The sequence below is a fragment of the Carex rostrata genome, chromosome 12, assembly GCF_964058835.1.
Source record: "Carex rostrata chromosome 12, lpCarRost1.2, whole genome shotgun sequence".
NCBI classification, from domain to species: Eukaryota; Viridiplantae; Streptophyta; class Magnoliopsida; order Poales; family Cyperaceae; genus Carex; species Carex rostrata.
Genome location: NC_135929.1, coordinates 7,320,437 through 7,334,516, shown reverse-complemented (window position 1 = coordinate 7,334,516; position 14,080 = coordinate 7,320,437). Strand labels below are relative to the sequence as shown.

The window sequence follows — 14,080 nt, the reverse complement described above, 5'->3', positions numbered from 1 at the left end:
ATGATTTCCACCGGTTCAATTCGTACTGTAGTTGGAATAATAGGTAATACTCTTTTCTCTTTATATCTCCATTTTAACAGTTCAGAAAATTTAACTGCTCGCACTTTTTACAATTGCAGGTAATATTATCTCCTTTGGCTTGTTCCTTTCTCCAGTGTAAGTTATCTCCTCTTATCATGCATATATTGTCTTTAGATTCATTCTATGTAGCTTGTGTACATCTAATTAATCAGATTCTCAACTTGATTGTGCGAGATTAAAATTAAATATTTGTTTTCCAGAACTGATTAACTAGATTCTCGTGTATGTTGTTTTTTGTTGGTCTAATATGTGGACATTGGATGATCAAACAGGCCCACATATGTTAAAATAGTGAAGAAAAAGGACGTAGAGGAGTTCTCGCCAATACCGTACTTGGCCACACTACTGAATTGCATGATGTGGATTGTCTACGGATTACCCTTCGTGCATCCAAACAGCGTTCTAGTGCTCACCATCAATGGTGTGGGCTTCTTCATGGAGGCACTCTACCTCGCCATTTTCTTCACCTTCTCCCCGCGCAACCTTCGTGTAAGCTCATTTTTTTGTTGCCTTTAATTTGTTAGTTTCTGTGTTTGGTTACCTTGGAAGATGATGCATTGTACTGCTATTGGTACAGTATGTTTTTTTCGTAAATTTTATTTTCTATGTAAATGCAGCTTAAAATTTTGGGCATTTTGGCGGCAGAGTTGGTGTTTGTTGGAGCCGTCTTAGGCGGTGTGCTTGGTGGCGCCCACACACACGACAAACGGACCGAAATTGTTGGGATTCTATGTGTTATTTTTGGCACTGCCATGTATGCATCACCTCTTTCTGTGATGGTAAGAGATGTTTATGTCTGATACTACCAACACTTTATATATTAAGATAAAAAAGACAACATAAAAGAAATATATTTTTGTTGTTTGGTATCAATCGCTGCGTATAAATATATAATTACTCCTCAAAGATGATATTTAGACTATATTTCTAAGTTGACAAATGTACCGTAAAGTTATGTATTATCTTGATATTAGACTATATATCCAGCTTACTTGATATTTCAAGAAAATCAACAACCAAATTTCTTTCTAGGTTTAATCTCCCAACTATCAATTATTTAAGTAACCATATATGTAAAATACATTAGATCCATAAGTAAGGCTTCTATTTATTTTATATATGCTAAATTATGTTAATTCATTTTTGTTGATTGTTGAGAACCCTAGGTCAATGAGGATTCGTTTGATTAATTAGATATATACACCACTATTTTGTTACATGCATGGTTTTAAATTTATTGATTATGAAAGTCTAACATCCCTCATTGTGGTTGACAATCCTATATGCCCTACAGTGAAGGTGCTTACATGAAATAAACAAATAACTGTCGACTAGAAATTTGTTTAATTAACAGTTTTCCCTATTTTTTTGCACCTTGTGACAGAGAATGGTGATTCAGACAAAGAGCGTGAAATATATGCCATTCTATCTATCTTTGGTTAGCTTTTTAAACGGTGTTTGCTGGACAGCCTACTCTCTCCTGCGCTTTGATCTCTACATCTTGGTTAGACATATTTTCCTGAGTTTCCTTTTGTATATACTCAGTTGCTATACCTAACATTCTGATAACAATATACCACACAAATTGGCACAGGCTAAAATTCTGACTACTATATCTGAAAACACTTATTATCATTGTTTTACTTTTTATGGATTTATTGGGTCCTTTTTTAAAGTAATTTTTAATTCGTTTCATGAAGTATACATGCATCAGCAATACACTGAAAAGATGTAGTAAAAATAAAAAAAAAATTTGTTAATTTTTTTGGGTCTCAAATTAAGGAGCAGCAATAAGAACGTTTGATTTGTAGATAAGTAGCAGTAAAAGATACTACTGGCACTACCCATTTTGGCAACTATCTCAGTCTGACTTGACTATGAATTACCATGTTTTACTTTTATCTGCAGATACCAAACGGTCTCGGTGCATTACTCAGTGCAGTTCAGCTGATTCTCTACTTCATTTATTACCGTACAACACCAAAGGATGAGCCGAAGCAGAATCTTGAGTTGCCAGTGTCATCCCGACCAGGCTCCCTGATGACACAGTGTTAGTTTTTGTAGAGCCAGAGAGAGATGAAAATTTGTATTTTTTTCTATTTTTTCTTCTTGTTATTTCTACAGTCAGGAGGTATTTATAGCCTCCTCTCCTATTTAACCGTTGGTATTCCAACGTTACAATTCTAATTGTTCTAATTACAATTTTATCCTTCTAATTATTTTTACAATTTAGAGAAAGGAGATGTAGTACAATTGGCTAGGAAAAAGTCCTAGAGTTGTTGTACCCAAAGGTCGAGAGTTCGATTCCCCCTCACGACTTCGCAGCTTCTGCGAAGATTTTCAAAAAAAAAAATTTTTTTTTACAATTTAGCTCTTCTAATAATTTATTCTATTCTTCAACACTTTCCCTCAAGTTAGGATTATAAATGTCGATTAATCCTAACTTGTTTGTTATTTTTTCAAATACTTTCGGAATTAGCCCCTTAGTGAAGATATCGGCTAATTGATCTTGACTCTTCACGGAAGGGATCTCAATTTCTTTTACTTGCACATTTTCTCTTATGAAATGACAATAAATTTCAATATGCTTTGTTCTTTCATGAAATACGTCATTTGAAGCAATGTGCCTTGCCGCATTGTTATTGCAAAGCATCTTCATTGGCTTGTCAATTTTGAAATTCAATTATTCAAGCAATTATTTGATCCACCTGAGTTCACTCGCGGTGGATGCCATGACACGATATTCCGCTTCCGCACTTGATCGTGTCATAATATTTTGTTTCTTGCTTTTCTATGTGACTAAATTTTCAGCTACAAATGTGCAATAGCCGGTTGTTGATTTTCTATCAAAGCTCCCGGCCCAATCTGCATCGGAATAGTCACACACATCATTAGATTTATTGTTTTTATCAATACACCTTTTCCAGGTGATTTCTTTAAGTATCTTAAAATTCTATCAATTGCATCCAAATGAGGTTCTCTTGGTGAATGCATAAATTTGCTAATTTGACTTACCGCAAATGATATGTCCGGCCCTTTTACCGTTAGCTAAATTAATTTACCTACAAGCCTTTGAAATTGGTTGATATCTTTCAACGTTTCTCCTTCTTCAGAATTCAATTTACAATTGCTATCAATTAGTGTTGAGGCCGGTTTGGATCCTAATTTTCCTGTTTCTTTTAGAAGGTCAATGGTATATTTTTTTGTGAGATAAATAATCAATTGATAGATTAAGCTATTTCAATTCCTAAAAAATATTTAAGTCTACCAAGGTTCTTTATTTCAAAATTTTCTTTTAGGTGTTTATTAACATTGTCAATCTTTTAGGTGTGTATTAACAAGAACAATGGTTGTATTATTATTTTCATGTTTTGAAAATAGTAATGTATCAGATTGAGTTATTTTAAAACCGAGAAAAATTAAATATTAAGAGAGTTTTCCATACCATGCACTTGGCGATTGTTTAAGTCCATAAATTAACTTATTTAACCTACAAGCGAGGTTAGTATTTTTTTTCTTTTATATGACCCGGTGGTAGAGTCATATACACTTCTTCCTCAAGTGTTCCTTGAAGAAACACATTTGTTATAAATCTAGGGTTTTTGAAAGAGATGAGCAGCCAAGTAGAAGACACAATTTGGGGCAATTTTCTCTCACTTTATTTCATCTAAAGTTTGTGTACAAATATGTAAAAGGAAACTTACAAATATAACCCTATAGAAATAGGAATGAACAAAATGGTGAGATAAGAGACATTTACAACAATCTCCACCTTGGATCGAAATCTCACCTAAAAGAGAAAAACAAAATGAACAACAAGACTAACAACCAACATAAATTAAATTTGAACAATAGTTGAACTTCATGGTCGGAATAGGCTTGGTGAGCATATCGACTGGATTGTCGGTGGTGCCAATCTTCTTTATCTCTACTATACCCTTTGAGATAACTTGTCGAACAAAATGATACCTGACATCAATGTGCTTGCTTCTTTTGTGATACACATGGTTATTCGCCAAGTGAATAACACTTTGTTCATTAAAGAAGATGGTAGTAGGACCACCATGTGCTGAAATTTCTTCAAGCAAGCCCTTAAGTCATATTGCCTCCTAATCGCCATGTACTCGGCTTCTATGGTTGATAAGGCAATGGTGGATTGCAAAGTAGCCTTCCAACTAATTGCACATCCACCCAAAGAGAAGACATAACCGATCAAAGACCGTCTCTTGTCAAGTCTACCATACCGGTTGGTTAATGACTTCTTCAAAATTTATTGATTCTTCAATTTTTGAAATTGAACTAAGAAATGCATGGTGGTTTTTTGAAATATTTTTATATGAAATAAAATTTTCAATTGGATATTGAACCTTATAGGTTACGAAATCTCTAACCTTGTGGATGGTTGTTTACGACGAGTTGACCTCCTCCTAGATTGTTCTTCAATATTTTCGCCTTAAACATTTTCATTTTCTTCCTCCTTGGCTCCACTTTGAGGAGTATTATCGTTTTCATTGTCGTCATCTTCTTCTTCTTGTTCTTCTTTCTCTTGTTCTTCTTCGTCATTTCCTACAATTCTTTGCTCAATAATTTGATTAGTAGATATGGGAATGACAAAGTTATTTGTGATGATTTGATTATCAATCTCATCTTTATTTTTAAAATAAGACTCATTTTCAAAAAATGTTACATCTCTAGAAATATAATTTTTTTTATTTATAGGATCATAGCATTTATAACCCTTTTTTTGAGATGAAGACCATACAAAAATAACTTTTATAGAAGTATGGTCTAGCTTATCTCTTTTATTTTGGTATACATAACATGTACATCCAAAAATTCTTAGGTGGTTAAAAATTATTTTTCTTTGATAAATAATTTCTAATGGACTTTTATTTTTAAAACGACACTTGGCAACCTATTTATCAAATAAGTTGCGATGAGAACGGCATCCGACCAATAGATTTTGGAACATTGGTTTGAAACATAAGTGCTCTTGTCATTTCAAGTAAATGACGATTTTTTCTTTCAAAAATTCTATTTTGTTGTGGAGTATAAACACAAGTTGTTTGATGTATGATTTCCTTTTGTTTCAAAAATTTTGAAAAATTTTGATTCACAAATTCCGTTCCATTATCGGTTCTAAGAACTTTAATCCTAGTATTGTATTGATTTTCAATTAAATTTGAAAACTCTTGAAAGTAAGAAAAAACCTCGCTTTATTTCTTAATAAATATAAGTATGTTAGTCGTGAAAAATCATCTATAAATGTAACAAAATATTTAAAATCATTATAAGAGTTTCCGGGAGCTGGTCCCCAAACATCGGAATGACTAAGTTCAAATATATGATTACTCTTTGAATTTGAACTTACAAAAGAGAGGCTTGTATGCTTAGCTAATTTGCATACTTCACAATTACTACAATCTAAATTAGAAAAATAAAAATACATTTTAAGGTTCTATCGGAAGCATGCCCAATTCTTCTCCCATGTCTTGCACTTGGGTGTTGAAATTGTATTTTTGGTTATACAAAAAATATAATCCATTTTTGAAGACACCTTCACCAATCATCCTCTTGGATATTATATTATGAAATAATACATTTTGAGATGAAAAAAATAATTTCACAATTTAATTATTTTGAAAGTTTACCCATAGATAATAAATTGGCGGTGCAATTTTTTACATGCAAGACATCTTTAATTTCTTTTGAGAAAATAATAATCGAGCCATAATTTCCTACATCAACTTGCCCTTTCAAGCGAACCTGACAAGGCAACATGGAGAGGGATGGCAACAGGCGACTACACGGTTAAGTCAGCATACCAACAACTCAAGACAACACCAACAACTCTTACACTAACAAACATTTGCAGAATATGGAATTTATCATGCCCACCGAGAATGCATGTATTTGGATGGATAATGTTACAAAACAAGCTGCTCACAATCGACAACCTCAACAGAAGAGGTTGGTGCCTCACCAACAGGTGCATCATGTGCAAATCCCAAACCGAAACAATACATCACATGCTCCACTTGCATCACAGCAAGACAGACATACCAGCAACTTGGCATAAGGCTACAGGTCAACATCCCACAAGAGACCATCTCAGCAATAATGGCTGAAAGTGGAAACAAAAAAGTGAGGTCAATAATACTCATAGCACAATTCATACTATGGAGGGAGAGATGCAACAGGACATTCAGAGAAACCAACAAAGAAGTCCAACAACTGGTGCAAGAAGTCGTGGACCAATGGACCTACAGCTCAGGGTCAAGAAGAAACACACCCATCAACAATACAACACAAGATTAAATTAGATTAGACAAAAATTTATTTTCTTTACTTATCGCTGTTTTCCTTTTATTTTACTTTAGCTGCAAATCTGCAACTATTTCAATACATCAAACTAATGCTAAGACATTAGTTTTTTCTCAAAAAAAAAGAAGAAATACAATAAGCCCAAATATTGAAGCAAATGAAATAAACCAAATAAAATATACAAAATTTGGGAATTTAAATAACGGATATTCTCAAAATAATTTAGATTAAATTTTAGACTCCGGTACAACTGACCACATGACCAGAAATAAAGATTTATTACACAACTATAAAAAAGGGAAAGGTCAAGAATTTGTCTATGTTGCAATGTTGAAAAAATGAAAATTTGTGGTTATGGCTCGATTATTATTTTCTCAAAAGAAATTAAAGATGTCTTGCATGTAAAAAATTGCACCGCCAATTTATTATCTATGGGTAAACTTTCAAAATAATTAAATTGTGAAATTATTTTTTTCATCTCAAAATGTATTCTTTCATAATATAATATCCAAGAGGATGATTGGTGAAGGTGTTTTCAAAAATGGATTATATTTTTTGTATAACCAAAAATACAATTTCAACACCCAAGTGCAAGACATGGGAGAAGAATTGGGCATGCTTCCGATAGAACCTTAAAATGTATTTTTTATTTTTCTAATTTAGATTGTAGTAATTGTGAAGTATGCAAATTAGCTAAGTTCAAATTCAAAGAGTAATCATATATTTGAACTTAGTCATTCCGATGTTTGGGGACTCGCTCCCGGAAACTCTTATAATGATTTTAAATATTTTGTTACATTTATAGATGATTTTTCACGACTAACATACTTATATTTATTAAGAAATAAAGCGAGGTTTTTTCTTACTTTCAAGAGTTTTCAAATTTAATTGAAAATCAATACAATACTAGGATTAAAGTTCTTAGAACCGATAATGGAACGGAATTTGTGAATCAAAGTTCTACCCCACAAAGGGCTATAGATTTAAATGATGAATATTTTCAGATTATTTCGGACATAAAAGTTATTAAAAAAATATCTTCAACTCAAAATATGATGAATAATAAATAAATATAACCGTCCACACATTTTGAAATTGTGAGGCCATTTCTTATTTATACTAAATATAGAAGCCCTAAAAATGTATAAGATGTATATATAATATGAGGAGGGTTCCAATGCCTCATTTTTTTTCATACCTCATCATGCCTCATATTTTATATTTTCGTTTTCAAAGTCCAAATTGTCGATCCGAACCGTTCAACAAAATATTTATACTAAAATATGCATGGAGATGAAATTTTATATTTTTTTGGAATTTTTTTGCTATTTTTTAAGATAGGTACAAAATCACTGTTTTTGAACCGTTCAAAAAACAGTGATTTTCTACCCATCTTAAAAAATAGCAAAAAAATTTCAAAAAATATAAAATTTCATCCCTAACCATATTTTAGTATGGATATCATGTTGAACGGTTCGGATCGACAATTTAGACTTTGAATATGAAGAAAATGAAGATATAAAATATGAGGTATGACGAGATATAAAAAATGAGGCATTGGAACCCTCCTCATATAATATATAGTATGTAGCCCTTGTTTATTTAAACTAAGGTTTTAAACAGCGCGCTATATCGCCGCTATAATATTTTCGAACCATAAAAACTATGACGCTATCGTAGAGCGCTACAGCGACGCTATTTGGACATTGCGCTATTTTTTTAGTCATTCCGTTATGATACGATAAACGCTATTTAAACCTTTAATTTTAAACTATAGTAGGATATAGATCTTTAGAGTTTTTATTTTTATTTAAGATAAGTTACTATATAAATGTATCAGACGTCATTTTCAGACCGTTGGAAAAATAAAAAAATAAAAAATAGACTTACTAAATTTTCAAATTAAACCATAATTTAATAAAGTAACTGAAATCACAATCCGGATGAAGAAAAAACCATCAATTTCTCAAAAAGATATTCCGAACCGTTTGAACCAAATTTTTCGGTTCGGTTAAAAAACAAATAAACCGCCCCCGATGAACACCCAATTTCATCAGAGCCACATAAATAAAAGTAATTTTAATTTACCAATTTTAATTATTTTCAGATTATTTCGGACATAAAAGTAATTTTAATCGTTGAACCTTTAAATCTAATTTCTTGCGCAGCGGATCAAATTGACGATAACGATCTAATCTGCATTAATTATTGTCAGCACATTAACGAATCCAATTAAGAAAGACATTGGAAATTGAATCCATTATCTTAGAACAACAGTAGGCCCTACATGAGAGTCTCACAACATACGCTAAATGTAGATAAGAGAGAATGTCCATAATAATTATCCAAATGCTCGCTCATTAATAGCTCACATACAATTCTACCATATACATTTACTTTCATTTGTGTAGTAGATTATATGATATTCTTACAAAATTATCCAAATATAAAATAAAAATTATACATGTTTATCTATAATTTATATATTACACATTGCCATATTATTTTTGGTTCTGCTTAAAATTAAATTGTTGTATTTTTATACATTTAATAAATAACCAATTTTTTTAATTAGATAAAATCTTCAAAAATTATTATTTTCAAAATACTAAATTAAGATTACAAACATGGACTTCTCAAAATAATCTTATTAATTTAATAATAAATAATAAATAATAAATTTGACCGTACCTTCTAATAGCTAGAAATCTAAAATAGAAGTATATATCCATTTGTAGTTTATCTATATCTATTTTGAAATAGCCTATGAGTATATATACCTCCCTATCTCTGGTTATATTTTCTCCACAGCCTTTTCACATTCTCTCATAATTTTGAATATCGTTCTCTTTCTCTCTCAAGCAAAAATGATTTCCACAGATTCAATTCGCACGGTGGTCGGAATAATAGGTACAAGTGCTCTTCTCTCTCTTTCTCTCCCTTTTTCAATATTTCTCTTTACAAAGTTTAACCGCTTGCATGCTCTCACAATTTTAATTAGGGAATGTTATCTCGTTTGGCCTGTTCCTCTCTCCACTGTAAGCTATTCCTCACATATGAAAACATATCTGTGTATTCTGATCAGTTTTATTTGTATCTATTTTGTATTCTTTAATTCATTGTATTTTACATTTATCTCATAAGTTGCATGTTTGGTATTTTGCTTTCTTTTCAATTTTCATTTTTAAGAAAATAAAAATTGGGATTTTAAACAGCTAAAATCTTCTATATTAACAGCTATATATTATTTCTTGTGTAATAAGTTGAGATTTGCGAAAATATGACATTTGCTTTAAAAGAACTGAGATTATAGGGCATACCTTTTTTTTATGGTAAGGTTGCAAGATGCCATCTTACGAATTTTCATTGATCAAAAGTATTTGCGAAAAAAATACTTATTTCGAATTTTGCTGAATAAAATAATATAATATAAACTATTTGCAAATTTAATTTCTGGCTGTTCTAGAAACGTGAAATTGTTTTTTTTTTTCAATTTTATATTAAAAAATTGGATTTTAAATAGCCAATAACTTTTCTTATATAAACATCCTTTTAGAGGTTTCTGAAGTGGAAAAAGCTAGTACAAATTAAATCAGTAGTAACTAAAATTAGAATCTAATTAAGTTTGCATTTTCCAAAAAAAAAAAAAACAATGAAAGATAATTTTTTTTTTTTATGGTGGTTTCCTTTAATTTGTATATTGAAGGGATATATTGACAATCATTATAACTATTGTCAAAATTTGTGAAATTGGCAAAGTCAAATTTGTTTATTTTATTTTATTTAGATACACCGTAATCCAATTTGATTCAATTTAATTATCTTTTGATTATCAAACAAATGCCAATTAAACTAAATTGTTAATGATCTCTTGCTTGATGGAAGAGACCAACAAATTTTCAATTTGCAAATATTTGATAGCTAGTTTATTTAAATTATATAATAATTGTAAGTTTTAAATTTTCATGAATTAGCATTTGTAGTTGTATCTTTGAAAAATAAATAAAATATAAATATAACTTCATTATTTAAACAAATAAAACCCAGAACACTTTGAAACATGCATGCTCTCATTCCATGCAAAATGTGCCAATAACTGCTACAATAATTGTGTTTAATTTGTTGTGACCATTGAATGAATAAACAGACCGACCTACGTAACAATTGTGAAAAAAAGGGCTGTAGAGCAATTCTCACCGATTCCGTATCTGGCGACACTGCTGAATTGTATGATGTGGATTGTCTATGGACTGCCCATTGTTCATCCAAACAGCGTGCTCGTGCTCACCATCAATGGTGTGGGCTTCTTCATGGAGGCTCTCTACCTCGCCATTTTCTTCACTTTTGCCCCGCGCAGCCTTCGTGTAAGCTCTTGTTCTTTCTTTTGTCTTTAATTTGTTATTGTTTTGGGTTTTAATTTGTAATGGAAAATGACAAAATGTACAGCTCTTTGTGTTCTCTGCCAATTTAGAACTGTTAATATATATTTTTTCTGTGTTTTGTGCAGCTTAAAATTGTTGGCATTTTAGCGGGAGAGCTGGTGTTCGTCGGAGCTGTCATGGGTGGGGTGCTCGGTGGGGCCCATACTCATGACAAGAGGACAGAGATTGTGGGGATTCTCTGTGTCATATTTGGCACAGCCATGTATGCATCACCGCTTTCTGTAATGGTAAGAAACTAAGAATAGTTGATTCTTATAGCAGTTGGTGGTACATGCATGCAGAATGGTTTATTCTGCTTTAAAATTGATAACAACAAAAATGTGTCAGTTGGTATTGCTACTATATCAGTACGTTTTCTGAGAAAATAATAACACTACATTCCTAAGTTGACAGATTAGTACCGATATTTTCTTTTTAATCTGTTCAGAAGTTTAGCATGAAAATATGTCAGTTTGGATGGGACGCTTTCCAATTTCAAGCAGTTTACCAATTTGAATTAATGTACACTGTTATTTTTGTGTTTACCAGTTCAATTTACTTGTAAGTTTTAATTTGCTACACCTAATGCACCATTCCTTCAGGCAAAGATGATCCACATCCAGTTGTGAATACACAAATTGAAACTGTATATGCACTCAACAAATTAATTAAAACATAATCTAAATTGCATATTTTCTGTGTCACAAATACATGTGCATTATCAACATATATATAAAGAAGAATTCTTGGTTGCAGCATTTATTTGTTCATGACTTTCTTTCTGAATAAGAAAACTATAGTCAAGAGAAGGCTAATCTCGACTAAATTTTGGTTTGAATAACTAACAATTTCCCTCTTTTTGCAATTTGTACCAGAGAATGGTGATTCAGACGAAAAGTGTAAAGTACATGCCATTCTACCTATCCTTGGTCAGCTTCCTCAATGGTGTTTGCTGGACAGCTTACTCTCTCCTTCGCTTTGATCTCTATATCCTGGTTAGCCATATCTTCTCAATTTGCCTTTTGAACTCCACATAAACCAAAATGCTGCACTGTATGATAAACCTCTGTACCTTCCATATTAGTAAACTACCATTACTGTGTTAGTGTCTTATTTTTTCTTATAAAATTTAAAATTGGGTTGTTCATTGCAGCACCATGGATCTCATTCAGACAACATGAATGGGGTTAAATGAAATTGAGTTTAATGGGAAACTAAGTTTACGAGTAGATAATTTGTATCTACCATACTATTTTTACCAGCAATAGACCACCCACCAAAGTGGTAACAAAAGCTGAGAGAAGAAGTTAACTGATTTAAAAAAAGTAGCAAAAACTAACTTTTCATTACAACATAATAAAACTTGCAAAAGAGTGGCACAACACGAGATTCAAATTCAAATTATTGGTCTTAACTCTTAATCCTTGATTGATAATAAGTTACTAATTATATTTTCTTCTTCTTGCGTGAGCAGATACCGAATGGTCTTGGCGCTTTGCTTAGTGCAGCACAACTGATCCTTTACTGCATTTACTACCGTACCACACCGAAAGACGAGCCGAAGCAAAACCTTGAGCTGCCACAGATCGCCCCCTCCAATGACCCTGACTCTCTACGCTCCGTAGCAATAAGGAAATAGATGTTGGGTTTCCATTGTTTTCTTGCATCATTAATTGTAAGAAGTAACAATTGACATGGAGTTTTGTCATGTGGAATTTAACTATCAATTTTAGAGCTAATTTAGTTTTTTTTTCCATGATTTCTCTTTAAATTATCTACATTTTGAAGTTTGAACACTACCATAAATATGAGAAGCATTTTTCTTCAAAATAAGATATACATCTATGCAAAAATTCTCTCAAGTCGAAATAATAGTTTGGCAACGGCACAATTATTGTATACATGGAACAATCTCCTAAGATTTGAATTTAGGATGAAATAAATTCAAAATTATGCATTGACAATTTTGGGAGAGAGCTGCTATCAATTTTATAAAAAAAAAAGGCAGAAATTTGGAAGAGACTTTTTCCAATGTTATCCAAATATCCAGAATATTTTCTAATTAACCCTCCAGTTCTTGCCATTTCACATATCGATCTGCGACAATCAGGGTTCTAAATAGCGCGCTATAGTATTTTTAGACCATAAAAGCTATGGTGCTATTGGCACTATAGTAGCGTAATATGACAATAAAATCGTTTTTTAGCTATTCCGTTATGATGCGATAAATGCTATTTAATCCTTTGACGACAACACATTTGCATTTTTTTCTTTTAGTAATTGATTGGAAAGGTTCAGTTACAAAAGATTGGTAACCACCAAAATAAGTCAAAGCATTAATTTCTCAAAACATTTGAGCTGCATTAAAACACAAATATTAAATAATGCAAGCAAAGCAAAAAGAAAAATAAAGAAAATGCGGAACAGTATGCTATGTGAATACTTTTGGCATTTTTAACCCTAATTCTGAATACTCAATTGCAAATGTCTGTGTCACTGTGTGTGTTTACTTTAATATTTGTGCGGATCTAGCCAGTATGCATAGATCTTAAAGCAGATCGTACGAAAACAAAACCATCATATATACTCAAATTTAAATCGGTTGAACTTCGGACGCACTCATTTTCCCTACGAAAGTAAAAACCCTAACTTTGTCAAAAAAAAAAAAAATCCACAACTTAATTACAAGATTTGGAAGAAATATGACCTATATTAAATTTATTTACTCAGAAGGACAAAACGAACATTGTAAAAGAATATCCAATTCAATTTAAGATTTACATTATACAATAATGTATCCCAAAATTCATATTCTTATATAATTTCTTAAATTAGAAGAATTTAGTGCAGCTGAACACAAAAGGGGCTAAAAAGTTTCCTTTTAACGAGATCTTCTAATTGTTTACAGCAAACACACTGCAAACTTCATATGGTTCGACGAAATTTTGATGAAGATTAATTACAAACAGATTCAATTTGGACTAACTTCATAGGTAAGTGTATATATATATAGGAGGGTTCAAATGCTTCCATTTTTTGTGCCTCCATCATGCCTCCATTTTTGAAAGCTTTAATAACTCAAAATCTAAAACTTACAAGTTAAAATAAAACCGTTGGATTTGATTTATATTACTTTATCTATGCGCGTGTAAAAAATTATGACATTTCAACTTTGTTTTGGTTGTCATCAAGAGCTTGTAAAAAATGTATTAATGTGAATAATTTAGAAACGTTGATTTTTCAACTTATTAATT

At 31.6% G+C, this 14,080-nt stretch overlaps 2 protein-coding genes across 3 annotated transcripts; both read left to right on the top strand.

Moving 5' to 3' along the window:
- On the top strand, positions 1–2,136 carry LOC144563571 (bidirectional sugar transporter SWEET6b-like). The gene is made up of 6 exons (XM_078313062.1): positions 1–43; positions 120–156; positions 354–570; positions 699–860; positions 1,466–1,585; positions 1,990–2,136. The coding sequence occupies exons 1-6, from the start codon at positions 1–3 to the stop codon at positions 2,134–2,136; spliced, it is 726 nt and encodes a 241-aa protein (XP_078169188.1).
- Positions 2,137–9,189: 7,053 nt separating this feature from the next.
- LOC144563451 (bidirectional sugar transporter SWEET5-like) lies at positions 9,190–12,578 on the top strand. 2 transcript variants are annotated; one of them, XM_078312925.1, is made up of 6 exons: positions 9,195–9,315; positions 9,407–9,443; positions 10,553–10,769; positions 10,913–11,074; positions 11,702–11,821; positions 12,301–12,578. In XM_078312925.1, exons 1-6 carry the CDS (start codon positions 9,273–9,275, stop codon positions 12,463–12,465), a joined length of 744 nt encoding a protein of 247 aa, XP_078169051.1. In that variant the 5' UTR covers positions 9,195–9,272; the 3' UTR covers positions 12,466–12,578. The 2 variants fall into 2 exon arrangements, with proteins under 2 accessions (XP_078169052.1, XP_078169051.1); XM_078312926.1 differs by lacking the exon at positions 11,702–11,821 and having other exon boundaries at positions 9,190–9,315.
- The last annotated feature ends 1,502 nt before the right edge of the window (positions 12,579–14,080 follow it).